The 15,436-nt window shown below is 35.3% G+C and overlaps 2 protein-coding genes across 3 annotated transcripts; one reads left to right on the top strand and one right to left on the bottom strand.

Moving 5' to 3' along the window:
* Positions 1–169: 169 nt before the first annotated feature.
* On the bottom strand, positions 170–3,735 carry LOC108217412 (subtilisin-like protease SBT5.3). The gene is made up of 11 exons (XM_017390244.2): positions 3,649–3,735; positions 3,387–3,499; positions 3,175–3,269; positions 2,905–3,069; positions 2,539–2,647; positions 1,895–2,432; positions 1,693–1,787; positions 1,309–1,554; positions 1,090–1,204; positions 795–1,008; positions 170–726 (listed from the first exon to the last, which is right to left on the bottom strand). Exons 1-11 carry the CDS (start codon positions 3,733–3,735, stop codon positions 170–172), a joined length of 2,334 nt encoding a protein of 777 aa, XP_017245733.2.
* Positions 3,736–7,009: 3,274 nt separating this feature from the next.
* LOC108219059 (uncharacterized) lies at positions 7,010–15,074 on the top strand. 2 transcript variants are annotated; one of them, XM_017392309.2, is made up of 17 exons: positions 7,010–7,492; positions 7,883–8,169; positions 8,383–8,460; positions 8,597–8,817; positions 9,249–9,341; positions 9,517–9,600; positions 10,141–10,257; positions 10,744–10,846; positions 10,927–10,989; positions 11,143–11,196; positions 11,911–11,968; positions 12,687–12,763; positions 13,715–13,785; positions 14,037–14,097; positions 14,212–14,271; positions 14,566–14,628; positions 14,709–15,074. In XM_017392309.2, exons 1-17 carry the CDS (start codon positions 7,159–7,161, stop codon positions 14,826–14,828), a joined length of 1,944 nt encoding a protein of 647 aa, XP_017247798.1. In that variant the 5' UTR covers positions 7,010–7,158; the 3' UTR covers positions 14,829–15,074. The 2 variants fall into 2 exon arrangements, with proteins under 2 accessions (XP_017247798.1, XP_017247799.1); XM_017392310.2 differs by having other exon boundaries at positions 7,353–7,492; positions 7,920–8,169.
* The last annotated feature ends 362 nt before the right edge of the window (positions 15,075–15,436 follow it).

Here is a 15,436-nt window from a genome sequence, read left to right as displayed (position 1 = left end):
GATTTTCAGAAAAAAAATGATTTTTTCACCGATTAAAGCTTATCGAGACGGTGGATTAATCGCCGACTTTTAGAAGATAACTCATAAGTTACCCATGAATAATTTACACACGAATGAAGAAGAAACACAAGCAAACGAGTGGTAAAATATAATCTCAAGGGTTATATAACTAACTAGCTATAACTTGTGTTGAGCCTGCCTTGACAGCAATAGGACTCTTCACATGATGTTTGCCATCCGTCCATGTCAAATGTCCAAATACATAATCTCTAGCTGCATCTTTTTGTCGTAGCTTCACAGTCAGATTAAAGCTCTTCTCCTCCCCAACCTTGTCGAACTTCAGATACTTTGGCTCCACAATCACAGATGTTCCAAGCGGAGACACGACACGTGCTCTGTAAGAGCCAGGAGAACCTACATTCTTAACAGTCCGAGTCACGGTTATTGTGGAGTTGAGATTAGGTACAGAGAACGAAGGATAGTTTAGGTTCGCAAGGGCTGTGTGTTTCGGGCAAGTGTAAGGTTCTTTTGTGAAGCTTTTTATTTGAGATGAATTGTAGCCGAGGCCGCAGAGAAAATTTAAGTAGTCTTTGACAGTTAAGTCGTACACGAGGCCAGGATCCGCAGCACGGTTTGGGCGGACATGTCCTGATCCGTAGCTAAACGGAGTTGCCTTTAATCCGGATGCATCGGTTACTGGATGCCTCCTGTTGTCCCTCATTCTTGCTGAAAAAATATGAATTGATTAGTAATGGGACATTTTATAAGAGCAGGATTAGTTGTCACGCGCTCACCTGTGGTCATGATTGCGGATCTGATAGCAGCAGGGCTCCAGTTCGGATAAATGCTTTTTAGTAGGCCAACGATCCCGGCCACATGAGGGCATGACATCGAAGTGCCTGATAGGATATTATAAGGAAACCTCCGCTTATCCTCATTTTCATTTGTTGGCGATGCTTCCAAGGAGTAAGCGGCTAGTATGGATACTCCTGGTGCAGTAATATCCGGCTGAAAGAAATATCATGAACAATATTATTAAAAGTTCGTGCAATTTAACCAAATTGTCATATATTAAGCTGTTTTTAAGACCTTAAGGATCTCTGGTGCAACGGAGCTCGGTCCCTGGGACGAAAAAGCTGCCATGAAGGGAGCAGGTTTCACTCCTAACTGAGTTGTGGGAGGGGTTATGTAAGCAACTGGAGACCTGCAAAGTTCCCGGTAAGATTCAATTAAGAGGTTAGTAACCACTGATAACATATACATAATCAGGATTCAAGACAATTGGAGTTGGGCTAGTTTCCAGCTTACTTGGCTGTGCGTATGTAACGAGCCACAGCAAGACCTTCAGAATATGTTATATGTGAAGCCGGGAGGACATGAGGATCCGCAATAATCTCGTTGGCTGACTCTTTATCGTTGGCAAGAATCATTGCAACTGCGCCTGCTATAAGAGCTTGATTGCCCTTGTCAACCCTTCCGTTGTCGCCTCTAAGACATAATATGATTTTTCCCTTCACCTTTCTTGGATCCAGAGAATTAGGTTTACAGCGCTCTCTGTAAGATTAGAACAATCGCTTTCACCCAACATTTCATTTTCTTTCATTGTTTGATTCTAGGATATAAATATATAGTATTGAATATGCGTGTCTGTGTGAACAAAACTACTTAATAGCTTGAGTATTTTATTCTTACGCATCTTCTATGGTGGCATGTACAGCTTTGGCACCTTTAGAGCTAATAAGTGGATAGAACAACTTGTTTGGCAATGCCTTAGATAAGCTTTGTCCCTGCAAAGAGCAATATTTAACTTCTGTTGAAGAAAAATACGGACCTGTTCTGTTTTAACAACAATACTAACATTTACAAAAGCGCTGTAATAAGTTAAACAACTAACCTTGAACTGCATTTTGTTACCAAGAACAACATAAGCTGGAAACTCACGGTCCATAGTGCTTGCTCCAATAGTGAATTGCCAGGGAGCTACATTGGCAACTGTACCGGCCAGAGGTCCTGAATTTCCAGCTGAGCAAACTACTGATATGCCATGCTTAGCAGCATGAAAAGAGGCGATAGCAATACCGTCTTCAAAAAATGGAGTACCAGGAGAACCTCCAAGTGAGGTGGATAACACATCCACACCATCGAAGATAGCAGCATCAACTGCAGCCAATACATCTGCATCAAAGCAACTACCTTCACCTTTGTAGAGCCAGCAGACCTTGTATGCCACCACCCGTGCTTTGGGAGATCCGCCTTTTGCTGTGCCATTTGCATACCCAAGAACATTGGCTCCAGGAACAAAATTACCAGCAGCAGTTGATAAGGTGTGTGATCCATGACCATCATCATCACGTGGTGACTCGTATGTAGAATTAAGAGGTCCGTATACAGAAGCAAAACCTCTATTAAAGTATCTTGCTCCAATCAACTTCCTTCACAGTGAGAAATATAGTAAAGTTAGTACCAGGAATCAGTTATTTATAAGTACACAATACCACTTAGGTGAACAGTCAACTAGAAACCGAGAAAGTATCTGACCTGTTGCAGCGAAAAGATTTATCAAGACCATTTACACAGATGCCATTCCACTTGGATGGTATTGGGCCAAACCCTTCATCGCTAAAGCTCTTTGATTCCGGCCAAACACCTATCTCAATTGCATTTCAAATGTTAGGATCTTTAGGTTTTGCCTCATCTTCACACCATTAGGAAAAATTACAAGAAAATGCAAAGTTTCTCTGAGAATTCTACGATTCTGTAGGCATCCTTCATTGCAGTATCAATAGTCTTTTATCTTTTGCAAGGTTCATGTCCTATATATTAATCTCTAAACGTGTGTGCATATTAGGCTAAATCAACAATAACAATCACAACGGTCTCTGTGAATTCATATAGCTTACTGACCAGTATCAAGATTGCCAATGATCACATCTTCTCCGAATCTAGCTTTCTTCCAGATGGAGCTGGGATGGATTACTCCATTATTCTCTAAGCCTAGGAATTCCCATGACCTGGTTGTGTGTAATTTCCTCGCCTTATTCAAAAACACCGAAACTACATCCGGATGGTCTGCATTTTTAACACGTTTTAAGGAAAGATTATGTGCTCTGAAGATGAGAAGGAATGAACTTGAAAACTCTAGAAAGCATAATAGCAACATTAGAAAATGCTTACTAGCTATCTGTGCTGCCTCTTCCTCTTCAAGGATTGCAGCAAAGCCATTAATATGTCTCGTGTAGGAGTAAAAGATGGCATCTTTAGCCTTGTTGCTACATTCACAAAGGATTTAAAGAATAAGGAGGATGAAGAATTGAAGATCGCGTTTATATCTAAAAAAGGATGATATTTTTCATAAATTATATTAAAAAAGCTTCTACTTCCATTACCTTCCCAAGAATGTTCCAAGAAACTCATAATGTGATTCAGTTACTCGATCCAAATCAGTTGATGAGATCTCTGGACCATGAGAATGAGATCCCAAGTAGACAACATACGAATGCTACCACACACACACACACAAATTAGTAATGCAACCAAAACAAACCAGAATTACCCCGTCTATCTCAAAATCAATATTTGAAAAAAGACACGGGTGCATGAGTATTTAAATCTCGAATAATCATTATCATTATAATAAAAAGTGCTTACTTTTTCACCGGCAATTGTGGTTACTTGCATCAGTGATAAAATAATCAAACATGTGAGATAAAAAGGATTGGTAATCGCTGCTCCCATTGTCATCCTCTAACAATATGATTAGTGTTGCTAGGTTAAGCACTCTGTTCTTAACTCGAAAAGCGAGTGTACATATGGTGCATGTGTTTATGTACACAAAAATCTTTTCCATAATGGAAATTTGCAGCTTGAATCTTTTAACTTTTGTATGAATATGGAAAGTTGGTGATACCAAACGGCTGAAAAATAGTTAAAAATATTAAGTGAATCCTTTAAATGATTAAGTAAATCAATCTATTAACGTAAATAACATAAGTTAGGTAATCACAGCATTAGACCACCAGGGCACAAATCATTCAAGTGAATCAAGAATTAGGCAGCCAGCATGGAATGTATATGAGTTTATTGTGCATATGTTTGATCATGTTTGATTATGCGTGATTATGGAATGTGTATGAGTGGATAATAAGATGACAACAATTCCGTGCCACCTCGTTTCCCCCTTCTATCACCGATAATTTAAAGACATATTTTTACTTATCTTCTAATATTTTATTTTTGATTTATTTTTACATTTTAAGGAAAAATATTAAAATATTATTTTTGAAAGTTACATTTCCTTATGCTTTTGCCTATTATTATATAATATAGGTTTACTTGTATTATTGTTATTATTAGTGTTTATATTAGATAGAATTAGCTTGTACACGGGATTCAACTTAATATGAAAGAAACCAATTATAAATTGTTGACAAATTTTTTTAACAAATTTTAGAATAACTCAAACTATGGACCGTTCATTAATATGTCAAATCAAGCTTATTAAACCAGAGCAAACACGAGTGAATAAGCTTTGTACATTAACGCTTTGAGATAAAAAACTTGACATCTAGATCCATAAATTTTTTATTAAATTTACTACGTTAAACAAATAAATGGATGTTAGAATATCCGTCCACCCCGCCCACATTAACGCTGTAGTTGTCTCATACAGTGGCCTTGTATCAAAGGAACAGTTCAAATTAACTTCAGTCGAGTCGTTCTTGCAGATAATCATTTCGTTTAAAAATTAAGTTTGCTTAAAAGGAGCTGATAGCTAAGCAGTAAGTGTTACGATGTGTAGTCGTGTAACAGGATTCGATTTTCTCTCATCCCGAAAACTATACTTAAAAGGAATATCTGGCAATGTATACACAAGGAAACATGGTTATACTGACAGTGTGGCAAATTGACAAATGACAAGGAATGTTATATTTAAAATGAGTTGATGTTCGGAGGGGAAATGAGTTTCGCTTTTTCCAATGATACAAAAGGCCAAAAATTAATAAACTTTCTAGCTCTTGGTTTAAAAATGGTGGCATCTCCTACTCCAACCTATCTTATCTACTAACATGGCTTAATGCTTCTTGCTTATTGAACTCTCCTCTGCCACATTTCTTGGATTTTCTCTTGTCATTTCCTTTCCAATGGTCCTTTAAATACCCACCTTCATTCTCCCATTTTCATCACATATCTTCATACATTTTCTCATAAATAAATGTCTTATTATATGTTGTGAATTGTGATAGGGATTGCAGTTGGATAGCAAGCAAGCTCTGCTGTGCCGAGATGAGACTGCTGAAAAGTAAGTCGACTGTAGTTTCTTTTTCTGGCATAGAAATTACATTCCTAGTTGCCTGATTGCGTTTAAGAAAATATATATGCTAGCTGGACTGTAAGAGTGATCAAGTCCACTGTCCACGCAATTATGATTTTCAGAAATGCACAACACATTCTGAGTACTTGTTTGCGAAGTTGCAGGGACTCTTGAGACGCAAGAAGAAGCTTAAAATTTTAATCAGACGAAGGCAGGAACTCAAGGAAGCCGTGGGAGTGATACTGATCTGCCTGGCTCCCTGGATGCCATCTAAGAACAGAAGGTCAATAGTATCTGTTTGGCTCTTTTTTAGATGGCATCAGTGGATACAGGCAGGCAAACATACACAGGCTTCCACGCCAAGCCTATACTGTACAGCTTTACTGGTTTAACCATCTTTAATTAACTCATGCTCATACTTAATTAAAGTCATATACAGTACAAATTAACATTATGAGCTTTTATCATATATCTTCATTTTTATACAAAAGTCACATTATAGTGAAGCTTATAGTCTCGCTTTGCTATAATGCAATGCAACCTTTGTTTAACTGATACTAGATGTGGTTTTCGCTTACCTGTAAGCCTATCTATATGCAAGAACGAAGCGATGACAAAACAAGTCAGGACAATTGCTTGGACTTGTGGAATTCCTTATAATATACCATGTGTTATGAAGGAGAACTCATATCCAATTATAATTTATTTTTATTTTTTAGTATTCACAATGGCACACTGTACTGTCAATTTTCTGAGATAAGGTGGCCACATCAGACTTTCTCAATTTCAGTAACTTGTTATGGTCAGCACATTCACTGTTTCATAACATAATCAAGCTCGTTTTAATATAGCTACTCTCCTAAAGACTAATTTAATTTAATCATACATGTTTCTTCGATTAATGAAGACCATCAGCTTAGACAAGAACTTGACCACGCTCCAATTAACTGGCACCCGCAAGAACACAGCTATGAAGTGATCTATGCAAGTTCAGCGGGATATATGTGAATGACGACAAAATTGCAAGACTGGAGAAGCTTCTGCTGCCATTTCTACAGATTGAAAGCTTTAGTTTGATATTGAGATCGAGGTTCTCTTAATTCTTGAGGTAGCGCCTGAGGTGCAGCTCAGCTCAAGTTGTGCTTTCTTCTTTGTGGCGTGTAAATTGTGATACAGTAATTTCAAGTCTACATTAGCCATACATTCTGTTGAAGATGTATAATCCTGTCAGCTTCTACACAAATGTATAATCCTATTGCAGTCTTTAACTGCTAGGAACAACAAGCGTTTTTTGCTACTGCAAAATTGTTGAATCTTTTTTTTTTTTTTAAATATATGATCGATTTTAAAATTTTATATATCCTCTTAAAACATAAAATTCGACCATCATGAAAAATACGAATTAAAATTTTAAATAATAATTACATATCTCGATGATATCGGATTGTGATTAAAATGCGATTAGTGAGTATTTCCGCCTCCACCAACAAGCAAGAACACAGAATTCTTGATATTCGTATATCAAAAATTAAGACCTCCTCTAAACACCGCCGGATGATTTTCTCAAAATCTAAACAAGGATTATCACCTTCAACAGAATATTCTTTTTTTTCTTAAAAAAATCTAAGGATTCTGACAACCACAAGGCTAGAGTGAAATAACCCAGTAGCAGATGCCCAGCTCCCACGAATCAGATTCGGACCCTAAATTAGATTATCCACTAACACACCCTTTAACCCTTTTGGCTCCAAAACTAATAAAACAATAATTCGGACTGCATAAATGTAAAATCACATGTATATATATCCCAAAAAACTAGCACCATGTTTGGTTAAGAATAGATTCAAATGAGCTGTGCAACAGCAGCAGCAGCAACTACTAGCACTAGTACTTGTACTACCACAACCTCAACTTGCAACCCAACAAAATTCATTAATTCCTCTTTCTCACTACATTCGAATTCGATTCGTCGGATAACCCATTTTGTTAAGGTTCCAACATGGGGTCTATTTAAGAAGAAACATGCGATGCGTATTCCCAAGCGTTCTATTGCTTCTTGCTTCTCTCTCTTCTCTCCTCTTGAATTAAATTTCTCCTTTTTCTCTCCTCATTCTTTTCTTGATTACCCTTCAAATTTTAGTCAGTTTGCAAGTAGAAGAAGGGCCGTTTGTGCCTGTGAAGGTTGTTTCTTGAACCTTTTTTTCCTTGAAAGCTTGGATTATTTTTTTTTGTTTTAGGTGATTTGGAGTGTTTTTATGTGATTGTTTTGGTGGTTTTAGTGATGGGGTGTTTTTATTTTACTCTTTTTTGCCCAATTTTTTTGTTGGGGTTATTTATATGTTTATATACTTGAAATATGATGTTGTTATTAGGTGATTGTTGGATTGTTTTATATGATTATGTTGGTGATTTTACAATCTTTTTTTTGTTCTAATGATTCTTGTTGAATTTCTTTGCATGCACACATTTGGGAATTCTGATTTTTGGAATTTTGTTCTGCACTATGATTATGTTGTTTGTGATTTTGGGGGACTGGTTGATTATTAATATTGGATTTGTTGACGCCAACAGGTGCATATCAGTTAAACACAAGTGTTATATTTGACAGAAAAATGTCGAAGTCTGCATATTCTGATGGAACACAAAATCCACTCATTTGGTCATCTCCGGAAAAAGGGTGTACAATTGAAATAGGCAAACAGATTTTCTGTAATAGGTCTTTAAATATGAAAGGTATTGTTGCTGTTGGCTTTGATATGGATTACACTTTGGCACAGTATAAACCAGAGACATTTGAAACTCTTGCATACAATGGAACTATTAAGAAGCTAGTCTATGATCTCGGGTATCCTAAAGAGGTTCGTCTAAAGTCTACAATTTAAAGTGAAGATTTTTCCTTTGTATTGCATATTATTTATAAAATAACATTTATTAACGAACACTGGTCTCAAAAGACATCCGTTAACAAGCATTACTCATATTCACAAAATCATTTGTTAACTATTTCTATTAATTACAGTTGTCCTTATATTTTTTTGTGCTCTTAGTCATACATCCTACTTTTTTGTTAGTTGTTGGAGTGGAAATTTGATTGGACTTACATGGTAAGAGGCTTGGTTCTTGATAAAAAGAGAGGCAATATATTGAAGGTATGTCTTGGTGTTTCGATTGTTTATCTTCATTATAGCTATTTTTTTTAATTTTCTTTATAATGTTATGTTGGTTGTACTCATGCTTCTTATCTGGTTAGGGGTTCTTCGATACTCATGGATTTGTATTCCACAGATGGATCGCCATAAGTATGTAAAAGTTGCCTATCACGGATTCCAGGAATTGTCCAAGGAAGATAAAGTTATGGCATATGGAAGCACATTGATACGAGATGCATTTGATGAGCCCGATTATGCACTTATTGACACCCTTTTCTCATTGGCTGAAGCATTTTTGTTTGCTCAACTTGTTGATTTCAAGGACAATAATCCTGGACTAATTCCAGAAGCGACAGAGTATGGGAATAATCTTCATTAAAATTTCAATTATTTTGCAAGTAACAAAATGTTTATCTATATGTGTTCTCTAAATGTTTGAAATTAATGATTTAGGTCTTAGCACATGAGCACAAAATTGATCTTCTTTTAGACGACTCACTAGGAAATAAGCTTTAGAAAAATGCCGCACCAAGATCAGCTTAGTCACTATTCAAGTCTATGATAAGCACATACTTTTGTTTCAATGATTAGTTCAGAGTTTGTTGGTGCATGAGACGTAGACAAATTCTTGTGCTATACTGAATAGATGCGCACTTCCTTCTGGCTTGAGTTCGAGTGTGTCATTTCAGTACTCATATTGTTGTTTGCTTGATTAATTGTTTAACTTTAGTGAGACTCAGCTGCCTCATTAGTTGTCTTCACCATTGCTATGTTAAACATGCCAACAGCTATGGTCAAATGTACAAAGATGTCCGAGCTGCTGTTGACCTGTGTCATCGTGATGGAACTTTGAAAGAGATGGTTGCATTAGATCCTAAGAGGTATAATATCTTTAAAGCAATTTGTGTGGTTGATGTTGACTTGGTTGATTATATACTAATATACATATACATATATGTCTGTGTGTCTAATATCTGCATCATGAAAATATAAACTGTCAATGCTGTAAATAATTGTGGAGTTCATTGCCATGTGACTGTTTTGTATCTCTGCTAGGTATATCAATGAGGATAAAATGATTGTTCCAATGCTCAAAATGCTGAGAGATTCTGGTCGTGCAACTTTTTTGGTGACAAACAGGTACTAGATATGTTTTCTCGTTAATTTGATTGCTTAATATGAGGTAGCTCTACAGTGAAGTCTTAATTGTTGATATATATATATTGTTTAGTAGTTATTTTTCAGGATTAATTGTATATTAAAATTTATTTCTATATTTAATATATTTTTTTATTGTTGGTACCAGTTCTTGTTTCTGTTTTTTGGGCGGAGCAGAGTGGAATTGGTTATTGTATAGTAATCAATTGATATATGTTCCTTTTCATATATAGAGCATGATTTATCTTATTGGCTTGTAAGTATCAATTGAGTCTGCTTTTTGTACAGGCTTACCATTTTAATTTGCTTATGTAAATAATTATTTTTTAATAGTTGAAATGGTTTTTGCTTTCCCTTCAGATTTGAACTTTTCAATGTGGACTTCTAGTTGTGGAGGGAACACATGACGCCATACATGTTTATTGTCTATTTAATTTACATTAAATATTATAATGGGGTGGGGTTTGAAAGTGGCAAGGTTACTAATACTGAGCTTATGTGCATTTTATGTGTTTGTTGCAGCCTGTGGGATTACACAAATGTTGTGATGAACTTTCTTTGTGAACCAGAGCCACAGAGTGGTAGCCAAACGTTAACTTTCGATTGGCTGAAGTACTTCGATGTTGTTATCACTGGAAGGTTATTTTCTTATCTAAGATGATATAACCCCTTTATGCAGTATGTACTTGCATGTTTGGTGACCATTGTCCTCATCATTCCGTCATCTTCCTTTCAGTAGTGACAATTTGACATGAATAGGTTGCCCAATTCTTGCATAAACTACAGACTTTCAATATTAATATTTAGGACCTTGTTATTTTCTTTGGGTTACACATACAATTAAGAGCTTGTTTGAAGAGACCATTGGAGATGCTCTGAGGTATTAGGTGACGGGCCTGAATGTTTTGACCTGCTTCATTTATTTAGTTCCATGCTTTTAAACAACTTTATGTGTTTAGTTTTAACTTCAAACAACTTTAAGCCATTCACTTGTAGCTGTAGCTTGGTTTAAAATATGTCTTATTGTGTAACCAGTGTATAATTGTATATGCTTGCGATGCTTAGCAAAAGTTTAGCTTTTATCGATACTAGAATTATCATAATTAAAGTTATTATCTGTTACAGTGCAAAGCCGGGCTTTTTCCATGAGAATCGTGCCAACCTCTTTGAGGTTGAACCTAAATCTGGCATGCTTCTTAATACTGACAATGGAACTCCTATGGTTCAGGTTAGTTAAAGGTACGGGATAGGTCAATTGTTACCTTATTTTGCTTTTATTAACTTTTGATCTTATTTGCAATTAATAAGGTAGGGAGCACTTCTGTAGATGTGCAGCTGAAAAGCCGTGATAAAGGCTTCAAAGTTTTCCAGGTTAATATTTGTAGTTTTTTATTTGAATCTTTTATTTAGTTTTAAATTTATATCAAAACTTTATTGTTTTGGTTTTTTATAGAATAAGAACTCGAACCGATGATTTTTACACTTTTTTTTTGCTAAACAATAACTTGTTACCTTTATTTTCAGGGGGGAAATGTTGGTCATCTGCACAAACTCCTTGCTATTGAGTCAAGTTCACAGGTATGTGATAAAATAGTTTGAATTGCTGTTTGTTTTGTATAAATTTTGACAGTATTCCTTTTACTCCTGTCCCGGTGAATATTTTCATTTGGGACAGAGGGCTCGACACATATTTTAAGGCTCTTATAAAGTATAGTTTCATAAATTATTTTAAATTTTTTCTGTTCTAAAGTATGTTTAAACTTTTATTGAAAAAAGAAAATTTTTAAAAATAATTTATGAAACTATATTTTATATACATCTTAAAATGTGTGCCAATCAGTAGAAAAATTGTAAAGAAATGAGTAGGATGGAGGGAGTAATATCTAATTTAGTGAAAGGGAAAAACTTCTCACTCAATTAACTTAACCTCTAGGGGAATTTTGTACTTACTCCAAGCAAAAAAGTTAGTCAGAGGTCTTAGAATTTTTGTTAATGGTATATTGCTAGTGTGAAGTGTCTATTTGCAAAACGAAGGACGTGAGATGGATCTATGGGTCATATTCTGCTGTAATCGACATGTGTATGACAGAAAACTGAATTGGGGAAATCAAGGATGCATGTAATGACTCTGGAAACCAAACTGGCTTGGACAAAGTCGTATTCATATATGTTTAAGTCCCAATCACATATGAAGCCTGTTACAGTGTTACTAGTCAAAATGTTATTTCTAGAGAATTTTTTGTTCTTTTCTAATTAAATTTATAAATCTAATATTTTGTTCAATTTTACAAGGTTCTGTATGTTGGAGATCACATCTATGGAGATATATTACGCAGTAAAAAGATTCTTGGTATAATGCTTAGATTCTTTTTTAATACATATTCAGCATTATTAGCAGCTCTCTTTATTGCTTTTTTTAGTTTGAGATGGTGTTGTAACTTTTTCTTTAAATACTTATTTAGCATGTGTATTTTTGTGAACCAGTTTTAAATGTTCAAAATTTGTAAAATATAATTGGTATCTTTAGAGTTTTTGCACAGTTTTTTTTTAAGGACAGTTAGATTGGAGTTTGGTTGGAATACCTTTTTCGTTCTAAAATGGGTGCTATCAGTTACCCAAATTCTAAATATCCAAGTCACTTGTAAAATGGCCTTCTGACTCCTGAGTTTCACAGTAGCACTTCCATTAAATCGTTATTATGGAAAATGTTTGTAAACATGAAAAATAGTAAGCGCTGGTTGCCACCAAGTCTGGGACCAAAAATGAAGTCTGAGTACCATAGTCTAGACTGGATATTTTAACATAATAAGCAATTGGCTTTGGCTCATAACTAGGTGCCTACTGGTGCACAAAAGGAATTTGTTGATGTTTCTTAATACCTTTGTTTCCCTTTTATAAATTGTTAATTTGGTGAAATTATTTGTTGGATACTTAACGATTTGAATTGTTCAGGCCGCTAAATTTCTGTAGTGTTTCTGTATGTCCAGCCTGATGAATCTTTTCAGTTCACATTCACGGTTTTTTGCCAGAACCTGAACCTATGTATGTTATTTATGCTATTTGAACAGGGTGGAGAACAATGCTTGTCGTTCCAGAACTTGAGAAGGAGGTCGAACTGCTGTGGGAGATCCGTGGAAGCCGCAAGGTACATATCTGTATAATGCATACGCTTGAGGATTAGATTCTCTAAATTGTTAAGCTGAGGCAACTAATTAATTGTTTTGAGTAAACCAATACCGTAATACGGGGAAGGTTCTTATCGTTAAAAAATGTACATTTTCTTGAGCAACTTCTTTGACTGGACTTGCTACTTGAATTCAAAATCTCAAAAATCTTTTTACAGTTTAAGCAGGTTATATGTAAATCTCTGTATAGCTCTTCATGTACATGCTTCTTGAGATATTCATTAGCCTCTAAACCTGTTGAGCTATCATAGTTTGAGTATCATTTGATTGTTCTACTGGCATTTATTCTTATTTTTAAGACATAACTAAGGAGTAATGACTGTTATTTTTAAAGTTGTATGAGGGACTAGTCTTGCCCAATGTGATGGGAATCGAAAAGAGAAACTAAATTATATGGCTCTTATCACATGTGTAGCCCTATCATTTCATTGATTTATATAATTTTTGGTAGTGGTGTATATTATTATTAATTAGGAGAAGGGGCAAGGAATGACCTTCTATTTTGGTACTATGTAAGAGACTATCATTATGTTTCATACTATGATATATCTACTTTTTTGGGAATATTGTATTTTTTCTCTATGTTTTTGTCATGCAATTGTCTTACAACCACAACAAAATATACCAGAGCAACGAGATTGAGTGGAAGAGACCAACTCAAAAGGCGAAAACAAGAAATAATAGAGTTGCTCCATTTGTCAGCCTTGGCATGCCCAATAGGACATAATAAGAACACCCTTTTTGTCAAAAAGCTTTGGACTTTTTATGTAATTATCTTAACTATGATGAGCCCATATTGGTTTATGGCTAACTAGCATTTCGTACTAAAAATATTTCATTGTCAGGCTTTTAAACAAATCATAACTTATAATGCTCCTTAAATATAACCTGTGGTCTTCTTGCCTGCACAGCAACTTCAGACATTGAGAAATGAACGTGACAGCATTGAAAACAAAATACACCGTCTGGAGTGGTCCCTCAAGTAAGTATCGAGTCCTTTATTTAAGAACTATTGCACACCCATAGTTTAGTCTCGACTTTTGCTCTACCAAAAAACAATGAATTGACATGAATTACCACTTTTAGTTTTCTGTTCAGTGGTATTTGATCTACTAGTTCAAGCACACTGAATTATTTGGGTGTTAAGTGAAAGTTCTTATTGTGCTATCTGAGAATATATTAAACATAGTAATTATCTTTATTTATTTTTCTATTTCCTTAATATGGCTCCAGGTTTGAAGGTGTAAATGCTGATGAGAAGCAAAAGATACATGAAGAGCTTGAAGAATTAACGGTATATCCATGTTATTTGTAAAATTGCATTATGATTTCCTTGTTTAGAGATGTATGCCGGGATGAGAATAATTGGAAATCTCTTAATTGGTAGTCTCTGTTGCTCATTGTGTAGTCTGAAAGGGAGCAAGTGCGGATCAGTCATCAACAAGCTCAAAGAGCATGCCACCAAAAGGTAGCTTTCATGTAATGAACATTTGACTCCTTCGAAGGGCAAGAAGGTTTTTCAGCTTACATTCTGAATGAGTTTACCATGTTCGTGTTAATCATAAATGCTAAAACAATTGAAAAGTAAATCAATTTTCTTGTGGTCTACTGATTTTTTGTGAGCAGTTTGCTTGCTTGTTTGTTCTGATCAACTGTAATATTAAACTCACTCGACCCGAGTATCATTCAAATCAAGGTGGCGAGACCCTGCTAAATGATATTCCTCTTGTCAGCAATTATATTTTTGTTTTTACCTTTTCAGTTTCACAAGGTATGGGGTCAACTGATGAAGACTGGATATCAAAATTCCCGTTTTGCTCACCAGGTTTGAGAAAATCTACCTAGTTGAATCTTTAAATTATGTTCAATAAATGCTGGTTAACTAATTTGTTTTGTATTATGCAGGTGGAGAGATTTGCTTGCCTATATGCAAGCCAAGTGACTAACCTGAGCTTGTACTCCCCAGATAAATACTATAGGCCAAGTGAAGATTTTCTGCCTCATGAATTCGATATCCTTGGATGAGGTGCTACTCTGTCAAATATGTCTTTGTTGAAGTGCTAGCTATGTTCCGGGGAAGGAAAAAACAGGCGGCCTTAGTCCTTACTAATTGCCCTTACATTTTTTGTTTGAATTCTATAATTTGGTGATTTGTTACAACAGAATATTTTATTTATAATCAATATATATCCCCTCTTCCTCTAAAAACTAAAACCCTTCCGTTCAGACTCTACAGATGATAAAGAATGCTTTATAGTGTTTGTGATTCAAGTGTCTGACATGCTCTTAAGTCTTATTTCAGTTATGGGCTGAGTCGCTCATCACTGGAACATAGTTTCACAAGTATATATTTCTGGATAGTCAAATTCGATATACAATAAATTATTTAGCTTTTAAACAATATTTATACAAGCGTCAATATAGATAATATGGGGAATAAAGCCCTTTCAGTTGAAAGCTAAAAAAAAAATACATTTTCATTTCAAGGCGAAACAAACAATTTTGTATTAACCCTCTGTGATTCTTTTGTGTAATTATGTAGTATTAATTCTGACCAAGACAAGCGCGATTAGATAATTCCAGTGGTGGATTTATACTCTGTTGTCCCAGTACATACAGGTTAGACTCTGGCT

Source organism: Daucus carota, chromosome 4, assembly GCF_001625215.2.
Source record: "Daucus carota subsp. sativus chromosome 4, DH1 v3.0, whole genome shotgun sequence".
Lineage (NCBI taxonomy): Eukaryota > Viridiplantae > Streptophyta > Magnoliopsida > Apiales > Apiaceae > Daucus > Daucus carota.
This window is presented reverse-complemented; position numbering and strand designations above follow the sequence as displayed.

What these genes read in the sequence shown, in the direction of transcription:
- LOC108217412 (XM_017390244.2), bottom strand. Translation starts at nt 3,735, where the DNA reads ATGGGAGCAGCGATTACCAATCCTTTTTATCTCACATGTTTGATTATT. An exon ending in AAATCTTTTCGCTGCAACAG is followed by an intron (nt 2,433 to 2,538) that starts GTCAGATACTTT and finishes CTCACTGTGAAG; the next exon opens with GAAGTTGATTGGAGCAAGAT. An exon ending in CGTTACATACGCACAGCCAA is followed by an intron (nt 1,205 to 1,308) that starts GTAAGCTGGAAA and finishes GGAACTTTGCAG; the next exon opens with GTCTCCAGTTGCTTACATAA.
- LOC108219059 (XM_017392309.2), top strand. Translation starts at nt 7,159, where the DNA reads ATGAGCTGTGCAACAGCAGCAGCAGCAACTACTAGCACTAGTACTTGT. An exon ending in GGCCGTTTGTGCCTGTGAAG is followed by an intron (nt 7,493 to 7,882) that starts GTTGTTTCTTGA and finishes TGACGCCAACAG; the next exon opens with GTGCATATCAGTTAAACACA. An exon ending in ACGCAGTAAAAAGATTCTTG is followed by an intron (nt 11,969 to 12,686) that starts GTATAATGCTTA and finishes CTATTTGAACAG; the next exon opens with GGTGGAGAACAATGCTTGTC.